This window comes from Prionailurus bengalensis, chromosome B1 (assembly GCF_016509475.1).
Source record: "Prionailurus bengalensis isolate Pbe53 chromosome B1, Fcat_Pben_1.1_paternal_pri, whole genome shotgun sequence".
Lineage (NCBI taxonomy): Eukaryota > Metazoa > Chordata > Mammalia > Carnivora > Felidae > Prionailurus > Prionailurus bengalensis.
This window is the reverse complement of record NC_057344.1, coordinates 80,734,826-80,753,128: the sequence shown is the minus strand read 5'-3', so window position 1 is coordinate 80,753,128 and position 18,303 is coordinate 80,734,826. Positions and strand designations below refer to the sequence as shown.

At 35.7% G+C, this 18,303-nt stretch overlaps 1 protein-coding gene across 4 annotated transcripts in view; it reads right to left on the bottom strand.

Annotated features, from left to right (window-relative positions):
- The window catches only part of TTC29 (tetratricopeptide repeat domain 29), a 248,906-nt gene that overhangs the window by 98,870 nt on the left and 131,733 nt on the right, over positions 1-18,303 (bottom strand). For all 4 annotated transcript variants that reach the window (XM_043567875.1, XM_043567890.1, XM_043567868.1 and 1 more), the window contains one exon: positions 15,029-15,120. In XM_043567875.1, the coding sequence (XP_043423810.1) occupies positions 15,029-15,120 (92 nt within the window). The remainder of the gene's footprint in view (positions 1-15,028; positions 15,121-18,303) is intronic.

The following is an 18,303-nucleotide window of genomic DNA, read 5'->3' as shown; positions in this document are numbered from 1 at the left end:
CTTGATGACACAAAAGATGATATGTTTGGGAAAAAAAAATAATGACAGTTCTGATTTAAAAGTGATTCAGAAAAATTGGACTTGGAACAGAAAGATGTTTGAGGAGTGTAATAAATTTGTTTTGTTTGTATTTTTCCATGAATGCTTAAGATTAATGACAAAAATGTCTGCATGTGAGACTAAAATAGCTCTTTTATTAAGTATAAAATCAAAATTCTAAGCATGAGTGGTATTATGTTACAGTTTAGTTAGAATATCTTTTTGGTAGTACATAAGGTGCATCTTCCAATAGAAACAATCTTATATTCAGTGAAATCTAAAAATAAAGCTACTTCAGTATAATGGACTAGGGTAGTTCATTGGCTAGTACGTTCTTGCTTAAAATTTTCTAGGAAGTTTAGTTTCAAGTCTACAATGTGTTTCAACACTTGTATACACTATGCAACGATCACCACCACAAGTCTAGTCACCATAAAAAAGTTACAAAAAATGTTTTTTCTTTTGATGAGCACTTTTGTAAGAGTCACTCTTCCCTGGCAACCTTCAAAATGCTCAGTACCATCGGTTATAGTCACCCTGATGCTTACCATATCCCCATGACTTATTCACTTCACAACTGGAAGTCTGTACCTCCTGACCCCGTTCACCTATTACACCACCCCTGTTCCCTCTTCTCCCTGGCAACCACCAGTCTGCTTATTAGTTTCATTTTGTTTTGTTTTATTCATTCAGTTTGTTTTTCAGATTCTGCATTAGTGACAGTGTAAGTATTTATTTTTCTCTGCTGGACTTATTTCACTTAGCTTAATACTCTTAAAATCTATCCATGTTGTCACAAACGGCAAGGTTTTGTTCTTTTTTACGATGGAGTAGAATTCCACCATATACACTGTGTGTATATACTATATCTTATAGTATACTGTAAGTATATATATATATATATATACTTAAGTATATATAAATATATAAGTATATATATATACTTTATACTAAGTATAAATATATATAAGTATATATATACTATAAGATATATACTATATCTTATTCCTTCATCCATTGATGGCCACTTAGGTTGCTTCCATGTCTCAGCAACTATAAATAATGCTACAGTGAGCATAGGGGTGCATATATCTTTTCAAGTTAGTGTTTTCATTTTCTCGAGATAAATATCTAGAAATAGAATAGATGGATCATACAGTAGTTCTACTTTCAATTTTTTGAGGAACCTTCATACTGTTTTCTATAGTGGCTGCACCAATTTGTATTCCTACCAGCAGTGCACAAGGGTTCCCCTCTCCATGCCCTTGCCAACATTTGTTTCTTGTCTTTTTAATAATAGCCATTCTAACAGGTGTGAAGTGACACCTGATTGAGGTTCTGATTTGCATTTCTCTGATGATTAGTGATGCTGAGCATATTTTCATGGCCCTGTTGTCTATGTGTATGTCTTCTTTGGAAAAATGTCTATTCAGATCCTTTGCTCACTTCTTAACTAGATTGTTTTTTTTTCTATTTTGAGTAATATGAGTTCTTTATATTTTGGACATTAACCTCTTTTCAGATATATGACTTGCAAATATTGTCTCTAATTCAGTAGATTGCCTTTACATTTTATTGATAATTTCCTTTGCTGTGCAGAAGAAACTTTTTAGTTTGATGTAGTCCCACTTATTTACCTTTGCTTTCATGCTTTTGTTTTTGGAGTCAGATCAAAACACCACCACCACCACCAACAACAACAACAACCCCACCAAGACATATGTCAAAGAGCTTACTACTTACCTCCTCAGAGTTTAATGATTTCAGGTCTTATATTGTCTTTAATTCATTTGGAGTTAATTTTTTGTGAATGGTAACTAGGTTCCGTCTTTTGCACATGGTTGTCCAGTTCTCCCACACCATTTATTAAAGAAACTGTCCTTTCCCCATTGTATATTCTTGACCCTTTGGTGTAAATTAATTGGTCATATATATATGGGTTTATTTCTGGACTCTATTTGGCTCTGTTGATCTATGTGTCTGTTTTTATGCCAATACCATACTGTTTTGATTATTATAGATTTATAATATAGTTTGAAATAAGGGAGCATGATAACTTTCTCATGATTGCTTTGACTATTCAGGGTCTTTTGTGGTTCAATATACATTTTAGGATTGTTCTATTCTATGGAAAATGCCATTAGGATTTTGACAGGGATTACACTACATCTGTAGATTGCTTTGGATAGTATGGACATTTTAACAATATTAATTTTTCCAATTCATGAACACAGAATATCTTTCCATTTATTTGTGTTTACTTCAGTTTATCAGTGTCTTACAGTTTTCAGTGTATGGGTCTTTCACCTCCTTGGTTAAATTTATTCTTAGGTATTTTATTCTTTTTGATGTCAGTGTAGATGGGATTATTTTCTTAACTACTCTTTCTGATAGACTGTTGTTCATGTATAGAAATGCAACAAATTTTTGTGTGTTGATTTGTACTGAGAAAATTTACTGAATTCATTTATTAGTTCTAACAGTTTTTTGGTGCAGTCTTGAGGGTTTTCTATATATATGAAGTTATGTCGTCTGCAAATAGTGGGAGTTTTACCTCTTTTTCCAATTTGGAGAACTTTATTTCTTTTTCTTGCCCAATTTCTAGGACTTCTAACACTATGTTGAATAAAAGTGGTGGGAGTGGGCATCCTTGTCTTTTTCCCCGTTTTAGAGGAAAAGCTTCCAGATTTTCACCATTGAGTATAATATTAGCTGTGGGCTTGTCACATATAGTCTTTACTATGCTGAGGTTCATTCCCTCTATACTCACTTCCTTGGGAGTGTTATCTAAATGGATGTTGAATTTTGTCAGATGTTTTTTTCTGCCACTATTGAGATGATCATATGATTTTACCATTCATTTTGTTAATGTGGTGTATCACATTCACTTTTTTGATTTCTTGTTTAATTTCTCCTCTCATTGGGCCACTGGTTGTTCAGTAGCATGTTGTTTTATTGCTACACATTTGTGATTTTTCTGTTTTTTTCCCCTGTAATTGATTTCTGGTTTCATACCATTGTAGTCAGAAAAGATGCTTTATTTGATTTCAATCCTCTTAAATTTATTGAGACTTGTTTTGTACTCTAAAACATGATCTGTTGTGAAGAATATTCCCTGTGCACTTGAGAAGAATGTGTATTCTGCTGCCTTTTATGGAATGTTCTGTATATATCTATTATGTCCAACTGGTCTAAAGTGTCATTTAAGGCTGATGTTTCCTTATTGATTTTCTGTCCGAATGATCTATCTATTGATGTAAGTGAGGCAATAAAGTCCCCTACTTTTGTTGTAGTGCTGTCAATTTCTCCCTTTTGGTCTGTTAATATTTGCTTTATATATTTAGGTGCATAAATATTTACAAATGTTATATCCTCTTGTTGGATTGACCCCTTTATCATTATATAATTAGTTCTTTGTCTTTTATTACAGTCTCTTTTAAGCCTATTTTGTAAGCATAACTACCCCAGCTTTCTTTTGCTTTCCATTTGTATGAAACATCTTTTTTATCCCTTCACTTTCAGTCTGTGTGTATCCTTACATCTAAAGTTAGTCTCTTGTAGACAACATGTAGATGGGTCTTGTTTTGTTTTGTTTTGTTTTGATCCATTTTGTCACACTTTGTGTTTTGGTTGTATAAGTTAGCCCATTTATATCTAAAGTAATTATTCATAGGTATGTGTTTATTGCCATTTTGTTAACTGTTTTCTGGCTGCTTTGTAATTCCTCTGTGTTCCTGTCTTTTTCTCTTGATCTCTTCCCTTATGGTTTGATGACTTTCTTTAGTGTTATTCTTAGATTCCTTTCTTATTATCTTTTGTGTATTTACTATCGGTTTTTGCTTTGTGGTTACCATGAGGGGCACATATAATAGCCTGTGTATATAACAGCTTGTTTTAAGTTGATGGCAACTAAAACTAAAACTACATTTTTCCTCCCCCCCCATGTCTAATGTTTTTGATGTCACATTTTACATCTTTTTATTTTTGCATTCTTAAGAGATTATTGTAGTTATTTTAACTAGTCTTGTTTTTTTTTAGAGATAGAGAATGAGACAGACCACAGGGAAGGGGCAGAGAGAGATGGGGAGAAAGAATCCCAAGCAGGCTCCATGGTGAGCATGGGGCTCGATCCCATGACTGTGAGATCATGACTTGAACCAAAATCAAGAGTCAGATCCTTAGACACCCCTTAACTAGTTTTGTCTTTTAAAATTTTTAACATTTATTTATTATTGAGAGACAGAGAGAAACAGAGCATGAGCATGGAAGGGACAGAGAGGGGAGGCACAGAATCCAAAGCAGGCTCCAGGCTCTGAGCTGTCAGCACGGAGCCCAACGCGGGGCTCGAACCCACAAACCACAAGATCATGACCTGAGTTGAAGTTGGACGCTTAACCAACTAAGCCACCCAGGCCCCTAGTTTTGTCTTTTAACCTTTATATGAGTTTTATCAGTGACTAACTCATTACCTTTACTACATATTTACCTTTACCAGTGAGATTTATACTTTAATATGTTCACTTGTTACTAATTAATGCCTTTTTTTCAGGTTAAAGTAGTCCCTTTAACATTTCTAGTAAAGCCAGTTTATGATAGTGAATTTCTCTAGCTTTTGCTTGTCTGGAAACTTTTTGATCTCTCCTTCAATTCAGAATTATAACCTTGCTGGGTGAAGCATTTTTGGCCGGAACTTTTTCCCTTTCAGCACAATTGAATATATTGTTTGCCTCCCTTCTCACCTGCAAAGTTTCTGCTGAAAAATCTACTGGTAGTCTTTTGGGGTTTCTCTTGTTTCTCAAGTTGAAAAAACAACTTGTTTTTCTCTTACTCCTTTTAAAATTTTCTCTTTAACTTTTGATATTTCAATTATAATGTGTCTTGGTGTGAATTTTTTGGTATCATCTTATTTGAATCTGTCTAGGATTCCTGGATATAGATGTCTGTTTTTTCCCCATGTTAGGTAAGTTTTCAGCAGTTATTTCTTCAAATGAGTTTTCTCCCACTTTATCTCTCTTTTCTCCTTTTGGGACTCTTACATTATAACTGTTATTCTGTTTGTTGTTGTCTCCATGGTCTTCTAAGCTATCTTTTACTTTTGAAAATTCTTCCTTCTTTTTGCTGCTCTATTTGGGTGAGTTCTACTGCCCTGTCTTCTAGATCACTTATCCTTTCCTCTGCTTCATCTAGTCTGATGCTGAACCACTCTAGTTTATTTTACACTTCAGTTATTGTATTCTTTGGCCCTGTGACTTTTGTTTCCTCCTGTGCTTTCTTGTATTTTCTATCTCTTTGTGAAGTTTCCCACTGTGTTCATCCATTCTTCTCCCAAGTCATTGAGTGTCTTAATTACCACTGCTTTTAATTCTTTTAATAAGTAAATTACTTATTTCTATTTCACTGAATTTTTTTCTGAGGTTTTATCATGCTCACTCATTTGGATCATTGTCCTCTAGAGGTTTTCTCAGTTTTCTTGAGACTCTGTTTCTATGTACTAGGTGAAACACTACCTCTCTCAGCCTTGAAGGACTGGCCTTGTATAGGAAATGAACGTTGTTGGTCAATGTTGTCCTAACTGAGAGAGATCTCAGTCAGCACCTAGTTTCAGACTTATTGGAAGCCAGACACTCAGGCAGCACCTTTAGAGTACTCAAATATATATAGTCCTGTGGGGCTATCATTATAAACCATGCTGGCCTTCAGACCAGATGGCCTGGAGGTGTTCCCTGGTAACAGTAGCAAAACTTGGGGCTTCAGGTAAGTGTATAAGCTCCTTTCCATGAGGCACCAGTCCCCTGTAGCAAGGCACAAAGGATGGAATGAACAAAGATGCCCCCACCTCCCCCATGTCTACATTCCCCGAGAGTACCTCTGTGGCCTCTAGGTAGGTGGCAAACTTGAAGTCTGCCCCTCAGCCTTAAGTTCCAGAACAAGTAAGTATGCCTCTTTCCCAGAAAGACTGGGAGTATGTTTCAGTCTTCTGTCTCTGTAGTGCTGTGGATGTTAGCCTGCCAAGAACTGTCTCTCTGTTACAGTCCCATGTGTTCCAGAAATGCAGGCCTCTCTCCTCTGGCTATCAGAGCCAGATGATTGGAGCATCTCCTACGTATGCTGTATGTGCCCAACAGTTTTAGCAAAGAAGCAGGAGAGCACAGGACCAGGGCACACTTGCTGGAGCTATCAAGGTAGAGAGAGAGTGAAAAAAATGGCATCCTACCAGTGCCTCTGCTCCTGGAGAAAGTCCCATAGGCCTTTGCCCCTCTAGCATATGCTTTAAGATGAGCAAACTTCACATATAATCTATAAACTTTTCAGACTGCAACTTTTGTGCTGGTCCCTGGGGTAAGTAAGTTGCATTCAAGCTCTTTAAGAGAAGTACTATAGTTCCCTATAGCTCTTTCGGTTTCCTGGATGTGAGCCTCATTGTTTTTCAAAGCCAGACATTTTGGGGGTTTGTCTCTCCATTGCCAGTCTCAGGGATTGGGGTGCCTAATGCGGGGCATGAACCCCTCATCCCTCAGGGAGAATTTGCAGATTTGTGAGATCACTCCTGATTGTGGGTCACCATGCTGTGGGTGGGGTTTTGGTGAGAATGCTTCTCAGCCTCTCCCACCAATCTAGATGTGGCCCTTTTGCCATTTTTGTAAAGGAACTGTTTAACTAGTTTTCAGGTCTTTTTCAGAGGGAATTATTCCATATGTAGCTATAGATTCAGTGTATCTATGGAGGGTGAGTTCAGGACCTTCATATGCCACCATATTGGATGCTCTCCCTCAAGTTGCCTTTAAACACCAACTAAAATTAAACATTTAGTCTACATGCTATTTTTCTATGATCTGTATGGAAATAAACACAGCAGCTCCGAGGAACAACTGCATCATTATCCCATAGTCTTTGATCTATACTAAATATTTAATAAAACTAGTCTTCAAATGCCAAAAAAGAGGGGTGAGTTATATGCTATATGAATTATATCTCAATAAAGCTGTTATATTTTTTAATAAAACCCGTAAAAAGTTTATAAAGGTAAATGGTAGTTTGTTCTTGCAAGTGTCCCTTAGCTGTGAAATCTTGGATGTCATTAAAGTGATCTATAGAAGTGTTACATATATACTGGCAAAATGTTTAAAATGACATATAGTTACTAACAGAGTGCTTAGAATACAGTAGGCCTTCATATATTTTTAAATAAAGGAATGGTTGAAAATTTGAGAAGGGAAACACCTGTGCAGTACTTATAAAAATTAAGCTTCCAGGTAACTTTCAAGAACATCGGTAATTGGATGTTTAGAGTCCATGACTGTCAACTCCTGTCTCCTGGATATTTCCGTAACATCAAGAACATCTTTTTATTTCGGTAATTTTGTTGAGAGACTATCAAATGCCCTAGAATGTGCTAGTTGTTGGGGAATATGGTTCCTGCCCTTAAAGTGTTTCACTGTCAATTTGGAGAGATCAATATAAACATTTGTACATAGAATTAACTGTGATAGGTACTATGAACTGTCTACAGCAGTTTGAAACTTAAAGCACATTTATTTGAATATTTTTATAAGAGTAAGTCTAGTGTTTTGGGGTAAATTTAGTCTTAAAAGGGAGCAAAACAGATTTGGAGACAAATCCAGTGAACACAGTGGTGACCTCAAAGCATCTATATGAATTTGAAAAACTGTAATATGTATTACGTGAAACATCTTTGAATTTTGAACTGCATAAAATGTTTAGCGTGCTTATAGATTTACAGGTCCTCCCATGTTTCTTTCTCCTTCAACCTTACATAGATCTTCAGCACAAGTTGGGAGTTGCTGCTGTTAACTGTCTCATATTTTCCTAAGTGTTTCTTTCTCCGTAGCATCTAGAACTCTTGACCAATCTCTATTCTCTCACTTTCCCTGTATCTCTCATTTACCCAGATAGCTTACTGACATTGAGATTGTTGACTATCCAAAGTTGGCTGTTTCCAGAGTCCTGCCCCAGGCATTCATTTCCCCTCCATTAAAAGCTTACTATGGGCAATTTCATTTCCTACCACACCATGCCCTAACCCCTATATGCATATGTCTGGCAAATTATATTTCTAGCCCTAATTTTTCCACCCATGTTTACAGCTGTCCAAGACCTACCAAGCATGCAAAGGAAGATAATTTCCTCCAAGTGATGTCATCTAATGATAAGGCTAATGGCAATTTTTCGAAAAACTGCTGCATAGTACAGTGGTATAAAGCGTTCATAAGCAATTTAATGAGTTTTGCTTCAAAAATCAGGTTACCCATAGAGATTATTTACTGTGTTTTCTAAATGTGACTCTAAATCCTTTTGGCTGTTTCTAGAGATCAAACCCACCTCTCAAACAATGATGTGATGCTATTTTGATGCTATTTTGAATGAAGATATATATATACACACACACATACACACTCAAAAGAATATACCACAAACTCAGAAAGCATTTCAAAAGAGTATAATGTAAATAGGTAGTGTCAGGATTATAGGTATCAACTTGCATAACCTCCTATGATTTGATGAGGATAACGTTTATTTTCATAGGTAAGCTGTGGTGTGCTTGCAAAAATAAGTTGTATTGTTTCAAAGTCACAGTGTGTTATGGTGGATATTAGAAAGATCCAGGCTTGAAACCCAGATTGGCCTCTTAGATGAGTAACTTGGATCACATCTGCATTCTTTCTCAGCTTCAGTTTCCTCAATTTTAAAACAGCCATAACTTGTTGCAGATGAAAAATTACATACATGTATAGCCTGAAACATGGTAGTGACTCAATAAATGACAGCCAGTATTATTACCTCCGCGAAATAGAAAGCTGTCATATCCACAGCTCTCTGCCTGATATTGTCTACCACCAGCTGAGAAGAAAAGTCAATTTAGCTACGCATTACTTTTCGAAAATCTTCCATTTTGCAATGAATTAAATGCCACAATGTCAACGTACACTCTGCAAGACAGCACATAAGGTTCTGGTGTCTGGCTTTTAGGGGGCAGGGTCAAAGAATTAACACTTTTTTTTTTTTTTGGCTTCCTTGAGTGCCAGGTACTATCAGGCATTCTTTTTTTCCTTTCTTGTTGGTAAAAGAATGTTCTACATATCAGAAATAGGATGGAATTTCACATTCTTAAAGTTGTGGATATTGCTGTTTATGATTCTGTTCTCATTTTTTTCATAACACAATCATGAATAATTTTCTTCCACATTTAGGCATAGCTCAATTCTCCAGAAAAATTATGAATTGTTTGAGGAATATTTCAAATTGCAGACATGGAGTAAAGCACCATGAGAGGTGCATTTACTAATTTAAATATTTATTTTGTGGAACAACTAAAATGGTATTGAGAGAGCTGGAGAGTATAAAATTATTAATAAATAAAAAAGTACACTATTTAGAATTTTGAGCAAAACTTGTGGATTTCTAGGACTAAAAATGTTTTATCAAATTGATGTGAACTCTCCAAGCTCTTTCTTGGACTGTAATATTCAACAACAAAAAATTGATGAAATAAGAAAAAAAATACAGACTTCTTTGCATATCACTTTAAAACCTCAGGGAAAAATTATTATTTTTATTTACTTAAAATGGACTCACTGGAGGTTATTTATGTTCATGTTCCTAAAAGCTGATGTATTTTTGATGGAAGTACATTTTGGATTAGGTTTGGCCTGCTGAGGATTGTTAAATCAACATACACAAACAAAAAACCAAGTTCGGCGAGCAAGAAATACAAAGTAGTATAAACAGAACTATTGCTGGGTGGGTGAGTCCAGTTGTTTCTCTCCCAAAGGAGTGACAGATTTCCCACACATCTAAAATTATCTGGAACTTGCTCTCAACAAATAATGCTAGAGAAAAATTCTTTCTGTTATAAATTATATGCTTCACTCAATGAATGCACAGCGCTACAGCCAGCAAAATTGTTACTCTAGCATCTGAAATATAAACATTATGTATTGCTTACAGGATTTCCAAGTTTCAAAGGTAGCAATAGGTTTAGAGACCAGTCTTTCTTTGGAAGGGAAAGAATAAAATATTTTCTTATAGAAAAGCTACAGATAATTTGTATAAGTTAAAGGACAAGGTTAAAATGTTAGACAAATATTAATTCCAGTTTTCTATAGGCAGTGCACAGGTGCAACTTGAACAGCATATTATATGGTATAATCATTAAATTCATTCAACCAGACCTTAGAGAGTTAAAAACATATATTCTGAGGAACAGGACTCCTCGGTCCAAAGGATGAGAATGAAACAGTGCAGAATATTTGTGTATCAAGGTGATTCCAGTTTCCAACTGGGAAAACAGGACTGTTAACACCCACATCCCCTGACAACTGTCCAATTATGTATATCACACTTGGCCTACTGTTTGCAGTAGAAGTAATCAATAAAGGATGTGGTTGAGTGAACATAGATTTTGGTTGAACCAATGCATGAAAACTTAATCATTTACTCAGAGAGAAGAAATCAAATAGAGCAGAGATGAAACAGCCACTAAGGGGTTTGTTGATTGTGCCACCAAGTTTGTGGGCCACAGATGAAAGTAATAAGGCAAATGGAATCAGTGACAGGAGAAAATGTGAAAAGCTATTCTTAATTTCATGAATTAATAGAAATGTTTTGATGTATTTTTGGGGGGTCATTTTTAGGAAATTTCGCATCAAAGCCTGGATGTTCCATTTTAAAGAATATATGAAAATTACTAGGGCATGTCATTTCTCTCAAGCAAAAAGAAATTAATTTCCAGCTATAACAGAAAGGTAATTTTCACACTTGAAACTTTGTACTGATTGATTGAAAGATCTCCACTGTGGAAAGTTTCCTAGGAAATAATTTAACCCGAGTTTGCAAGAAAATTCACAACGAGTATGGAATAAACCCAGAGGTAGGCTACTTGTGACCAATATGTCTTGAATAATTCTCATTTTTGTGATTTTCTTCCCCCTAGATTCTTTTCAAAAGTCACCCTGATTATTTGGAGAGTGTGGCATTTCAGTAAAATGAGCTATTTCAGTAAATGAGGCAAAAAAATGTCGTAAAGAAAATTGAGGAATTTTGCTCTCTGTATTTACTCAAATTGTCTGTGTAATAATAATATTTACTTGGTAATTTCTCAACTCATTCTCTCTTTGTTTTATGGACCATAATTCTGGCTTTTATAGCTGTGTCATACACAATTGTTATCATTTTAGAATATCAACCCCCCCTTTTCTTCTAGTATTCCAAGTGTTGGGGGGGGAAGGCATTGTAATGCTTATTTTCTGTTATGCCCCTTAACCCCCTGTGCAATTAATATTATTCAGAACAACAGCAAAAATAACACATCCTGTTTACTATTAAAAGCTTCCTCAATAACTCTAATGGCATGGCTGGGTCCAGCATTACCAAATGGACAATTCTGTATTACCAAGTCCTTAGTCTTGAGGGAACATGGTGTGTTTTTCAATCGAAGGCTCAGAATAAATTCTTATAAGCATTTTAGAAGCTTCTGGCCTTAAAGATTATTCACCTTTCATGCACGCTCAGCTGATAGCCTTAGACATACACTTAACACTAGTCATGGCTATCCTCTTCCATTTCCTTAAGAGATAAAATATATTTATAGAGATAGGGCTACCATTAGTGAAACTTGTGCAATTGTACAGGTTCGGAAAAAGATTTAGAGAAGATGCGAAGCTCATATGCAGCTTGATTTATTTTTCTGCCACCACTACCATAATTTCCTCTATTTTGGTTGTTCTTCATTTCTTGCATGTTGCTGCTAATCTGAGGGCAGTTTGTGACTATGAAAGAGATAGATGTGTGTGTGTGTGTGTGTGTGTGTGTGTGTATCAAAGAACACTGAGCCCTTAAAGAGATTTTTTTTTAAATGACCACAATATCTGTATCAATGCATTTTTAGTAATCAGTGGACTTGATGTAATAAGGCTTATTAGATATCTAGGATATGCTGTCCACCTGAAGAGGACTTTTGTTTTTGAAACATCTGTCTCTTTCTTGAGTTATTTTACATAAATGGTAAAAGAATATGCTGAGGCTTCTACTCCCCTGAGCGCCACTCCATAACTACCAGCAATATGGCAAAATGGCAGATGTGGATTGGAAAACTTATGGTGTCCCTGCAGTACTTCTTCCCTATGGCCCCAGAAGAAGCATCTCCTGTACTCTTTTGTGTATTGCATAACATGATAAAACTAAGAACCCATGTCTACCATAGAAATCATTGATGGCTTCATTGTTACTTAGTAGTAGATGGGAATTTTTATAAGTGGAATTTGTTTCATTTGGTATGAAAGTGAGGGGGGGATCAATCTTCCTGCCTATTGTATGCTTGCCCCAAGGCAGGTTCTTAGACTGTTAGACTGTTGGAATAGAATTGTCCCCATTCCTACCAAAAACACACCCTACTTTATGGGCTATCAAAATAGCTGTATCCTGTTCCGCATCTAAACCCCAAATAACACTTAAGCAGCCAAATTAAAACATTAAATTGTCTGTCTGTTGTTGTTGTTGCCATTATTTACCAGATAATTGTTCAACTCTCCCCTTAGCTTTTACTATATGGACCAGGAATTCAAATCGTTGACCAGTGACTAAAATATTCCAAGCAAGGTGTCTGTTTTTTACAGGTGAGAATTATTTTAAGGTAACCTCATGTATCCAGAAGTTTAAAAAATAAAGACTATCAGTAACCAAAGGACAACATTTATGACATAGGAAGTACTCAATATCTGTTTATAAAAGGAAATGTTTTCCCCTGGAGTTTTATCTTTTTAGTTATGTTGGAACACATGTCATTTTATAAGAATTATTTTATAAACATGTTAAGGGATGCATTTATTTAACTGTACAGGCTTAGACCAGGTCTGCTACTACAAAGCAAGACAAAAACTTCAGCCATTTTCTACTGATTCTGGGCAGTATTAACAGCAGAGTGAAGTAGAGAAAAACCTTGGATTGAGAGTAACTTGTTCTGTGAGTGTTCCGCAGGACGAGCAAACATTTCTAATAAATTTTAACTTGATAAATGAGTTATGTCTTGCAATATGAGTAGTACCTGAGGCTGGATATCACATGATCACAACTGAGGCATTGGTTCTTGAAATCCACTTTGATATACAAGTGGTTTGGATTACAAGCATGTCTCCAGAATGAATAATGCTCGCAAACCCAGCATAATTTTTCTTGTAATTTTAAGAATCAAAATGAACTGCACCAAATGGCACAGAGTTGGTGTGTTACAAAGAGACACTAAACTGCAAACTTATAAATGTCTTCTTTGTGTTCAAACCCCTACTTTTTTCCAGGTGTTATGTGGAAAGTAAAAATTTAAGGGATAGTTGGGTTGGTTTTCCATGGACTAGTTACTGATCTCTACTTGGAAGAACCGCAACACTCATGGGTTGCTTGCTTTACTCACGGCTGGCCCTGCTTTCCTAGAGTAAATATCCTTATCTTCCTTATAGATATGTCTGTATCCTTAACCAGTTATGCAGTCATGACTGTATTGCCTTTTATTTGGTATTTTGTAGTGTACGTTTCATTTCATTGGCATTGGTATTTTAATATTCAATTAATTTATTTAATAATTAATGATTACTATATTGGCAATGGTAATTATATAATGAAGATGTACTTTTAGTTCATTAGGCATTTAATCTTAAAAAATTTTTTTTTACATTTATTCATTTTTGAGAGACAGAGAGAGACAGAGCATAAGTGGGGGAGGGGCAGAGAGAGAGGGAGACACAGAATCGGAAGCAGGCTCCAGGCTCTGAGCTATCAGTGCAGAGCCTGATGTGGGGCTCAAACTCACAAACCACGAGATCATGACCTGAGCTGAAGTTGGACACTCAACCGACTAAGCCACCCAGGCGCCCCAGGCATTTAATCTTTTAAATGCCTTTAAAAAAAATGTTTATTTTAAGAAAGAGAGAGAGAGAGAGGAGAGAGGAGGGAGAGAATGCCTGTGTAAGCAGGGGAGAGGCAGAGAGAGAGGGAGGGAGAGAATCCCAAGCAGGCTGTCAGTGCAGAGCCCAACATGGTGCTTGATCCTGCAAACTGTGAGATCATTACCTAAGCCAAAATCAAGAATTGGACACTCAACCAACTGAGCCACCCAGGCACCCCTTAAATGCTTCTTAAATAACAATTTTATCTTTTAAAACACTACCTTGTATGTGTTTGCAGCTGAAATATAGAAATTAGAACTTGACACAATCTATATCTCTTCTTTTTCTTCTTCGTCTTACTGCTACTACTACCATTATTAAAAAGCTAGACATTGGGTATAAGATCACATACCCAAAACCACGGTCTTAATTTTAATAACTGTTCTTATTCTTATTCTATCTTGAATTAAATCATAATGTTAGAACATAGTGCAATAATTAAATGGAGTACACAACAATAAAGATAAAATGAGCGAAGGGAAAATCATGTGCTTTCCATGGAAAAATTTGTATCAGAAGTTGTTCAGGTATACTTTTATTAAATTTTCTGTTTTAAATGAGATATTAGGAATATTGTTTTTGCATTCTGGTGTTTACCCGGATATGGATGCTCAAAGACAGATATCTTAATGGAAGAAGCAAGATTGAAACATAAATGAAAACTTTCCTCAAAGAAGAGATCTCGAAAGGTTAGGGTGAGCCAAGTTACTGAAGCGTACTATATATTTCTGCGTTCTCTGCTTTTTTAACCTGAGATGTGACCTGATTTTTCCCTTTCATTCAAGGTCGTCACTAAACTCACAGAAAATCAAAAATAAAATAGTACAAAGGAGGAATAGACAAAGGAGAGTTTAGGTGCATATTTTAAGATACCACATTGGTTTAAAATAACTTACGATGAAAGGGTCACTTAAGAAGGGCACTGCTTAAAATTTAAGCAGGCAGTAATGGAAAGCGACAGACCTCAAACAATTTAAGTCTTTCACAGCTGAGTGAATTCACAGTGACAGCAAGACAAGGATGTGCTAACTTACCTCTGCAGGACCTTGGCTATTGCTTCATAGGCTCTCCCCAGGCTGAGATCATCTTCCAGGTCTATGGAGATTTTACTGTAAGTGTTAAGGACCTATCAGGAAAAGAAATACGTATTAAACATACAGCATGGCCAGATTCACTGATGTTTTCATTTCATAACAGAAAAGATTAAAATTAATAGCTGTTTTTAATGTCTCCATAAAATATTTTTTTGTGTATTAAAAATTCATGTTGGTTTGGTTTATTTTTATCCATAGTATAACTTGTTTCACAGCAAACTCTTTAAGCCATGACAGTGAGGTCTTACTTTTATAAAAATAATTCTTTTCCTGCACAATCCAAAATTTTCCAATTTATATAACTTAGGTGTGAATAAATAATTGAATGGTTTACAACATTATTTTAAAATATGGTACTATTATCTAAGGTAATGTAAGGCAGATTACAATATTCTACTGTGGTAGCTTAACTATCACGTTCTTTCTATAAATAGCAGTTTTGTAAAGTGTGAATTTAGGTGCTAAGCAATTTCTAAATCTATCATTTTATTAGATGCATATCTCACAGTTTGTACATGTAGTCAGTATACACTAAAAATATTTCTTAAAAATGTACTTCATTACCAACAATCTCTTCAATAATCAAAAGATTATGGCTGCCATAGCCAAACATATGATCTTAATTTAATTTAACACTGACATCAACTTTATGGTATAATTTTCCTTTTTATTCTTTTTCTCTCAATGACCAGAAGGAGGAAAATATGTAAAACAAAATTCCTATTCTTTCTTCTTCCTTCATTGTTACTTGACCTAACCTATTACACACATGAGGACACAGGAAATCTCCAAAGGCCTCTATGGAAATCCTTTTTGCACATTTTCTAAGACAGAATTAGTGAAAGTCATTTGACAGCGTTTGGAGAGAGAGGCAGGGTGAGGGAGGACATAAATACGTGCTTTATGCTACTGCCCGAATTAGGCAGCTTTGAAGATTTAAGTATTAGAGGCAGTGTTGACATTTGACTTTACTTTCTTAAAGTTAACATTTGGGAAATAATTTCAACGAGGCCATTACGATACCGCATAACATTTGTTTGTGTGTGAGTGTGTATGTGTGTGTGTGCGTGGTTTGCAAGTGACTGCCTGACGTAACACTGACATTAAAACTTACCGATACATATTGACCCAGTGTTTTAAACCTACAAAGTTAAAATTTTTGATTCTTATTTTTAAGCTTCTTAATATGCTTTGTATAAACCCAAGGATATTATTTCCACTTTGTCTTGCATACCTGACAATACCTACATTAAATCTGATACGATTTGACATAGACCTTTCTGAGTTAAGGGGCAGAACTCATGAATTTTGTAAATTTATAAGAGACCTTATTGAATCCAAATACCAAAATATTTAGGAAGAGACTTTCTAGTGTCTTTTTTTGGTTGATACAATTTTATATATGACATTTTAGAACTTTACGATTGAATATTATTAGATTTCTTGCCAAAAACAACTTGTTTATTCACCAAATATCGTTACTGTGTACCAGGTGCTATGTTAGACCCCAAGAAATCTTAGTTAGAAGGGAACATGCTTGCAGCCCTGAAGGCGTTTACAGTCTTATGGCACAGAAGTTTGGGTTGATACGCTGTGTAAATTAGCAATGACTGAAGGCAGGGTTCCCCAGGGCTTACACCATGCTTCTACTGCACACTCTCCCATGCCCCTGGTCACCTGGAGCAGCACAGTAAGTCCCACAGGCGCCCATTACCTTGAGGATGTGACTCTACCCTCTGGATAGGAGGGTAGGTGTTCAAGAAATGATAGGTAAATATTTCAGTGCTGGTGACACTTTAATTTGTGGCTTGAGAGAGTTCATACATCAGCTCAAACACTTTACCTAAAAACAGGAAACACATAGGCAGTAGGAAGCACATAGTTCACTATTGGCCCAGTAGGGAAACAATGAATGACATGAAGTCCAAACTGAAGACCTAGAACGTGCCATAGAGGAGCCCATCTAAATCAGGCAGGACCTCTGCTCCTCAGGAATGTGAACTCTAGGGGGAGACAGTAAATGCAGACAGGTGGATGGATGGCTAGAACACAAGGCAAAACTCAGCACATTGGGGAATCATATAGTTAAATCTAAGGGGTATAGGAAGGACATTGTTAAAATAAAGAGGAAAAACTCATAAAAGTGGAAAAATAACATGAGATTAAATATTGTGCTGAAAATAAAGACGTTTTACATTGATCTTCTGGTAAGCTACGTTACCTGCTTTTTAATTAACGTAGGCAAGGTATAATTTACAAGTGAATAAACATTAATCAATTCAAATCCCTAGGCAAATAGTGGAGTCTTTTTTTTTTTTTTTACAAAGAATAATACTTCAGTACTTCAAGTGAGAAAATACAGTATGCAAATCTGAGAGATCAACTGTACTTGGTTGAATATCCCTTTGGCACACAATATGCTGGAAATGAATCCAGATTAAGTTCTATCATCACAAATCGAAGAGGAGAGAATAAAGACTCTCAGATGCAAACTCTTGATGAACTGAAAATTCATCATGTATCTTTAAACTTTATTCACAATGAACTTAATCAACCTTTGTCAAAAGACAAAGGAAACATGATTAAGCACACTACTAGATAAATTTCAATGAACACCAAACTGTGTAGGATTACAAGGTTGTCAAAGTTAGAAAAATCAGTTCATATACCACACAAAAATCGAGCACTGCATAGGTACCTAAATGGTTCCAATAACCATGGAGATGAAGCTTTGAAAACTATTTCACTTCAAGTTTTAAAGGCAACGGGCCTCATCTTCCCACTAGAATAAAATTGATTTACTTGAAAAGGCATTTTCAAATAAAATCCCAAGTTCTTAAAATGAGATAATTTGTATTGGTCACCTAAAAACAAAACTAGTAGAATACTTAGCATAAAAAATGAGAATGTGCAAAAGAATCATGCTGGCAATATGCTACAAATTCTTTGAAGAATTGTTACTGTAAGATAAAATTTTAAGGGTCATTAATTTCTCTTGCTGCAATATCCTTCGAGGGAACACTGGACTTAAGTCAAGATTGTCACCTGTCAACAAAGTGGATGGGAGACAGTGAGAGAGAGGCAGAGAGAGAGAGAGAGAGAGAGAGAGAGATTGAGAAAAAAGCATAAAAAGTAGACTTGTCCTCCCAGATTATAAGAATATATTTTGTGCCTGAGCTTTGGTACTTTTCAGGGCAGATACATAAGAAGTCATT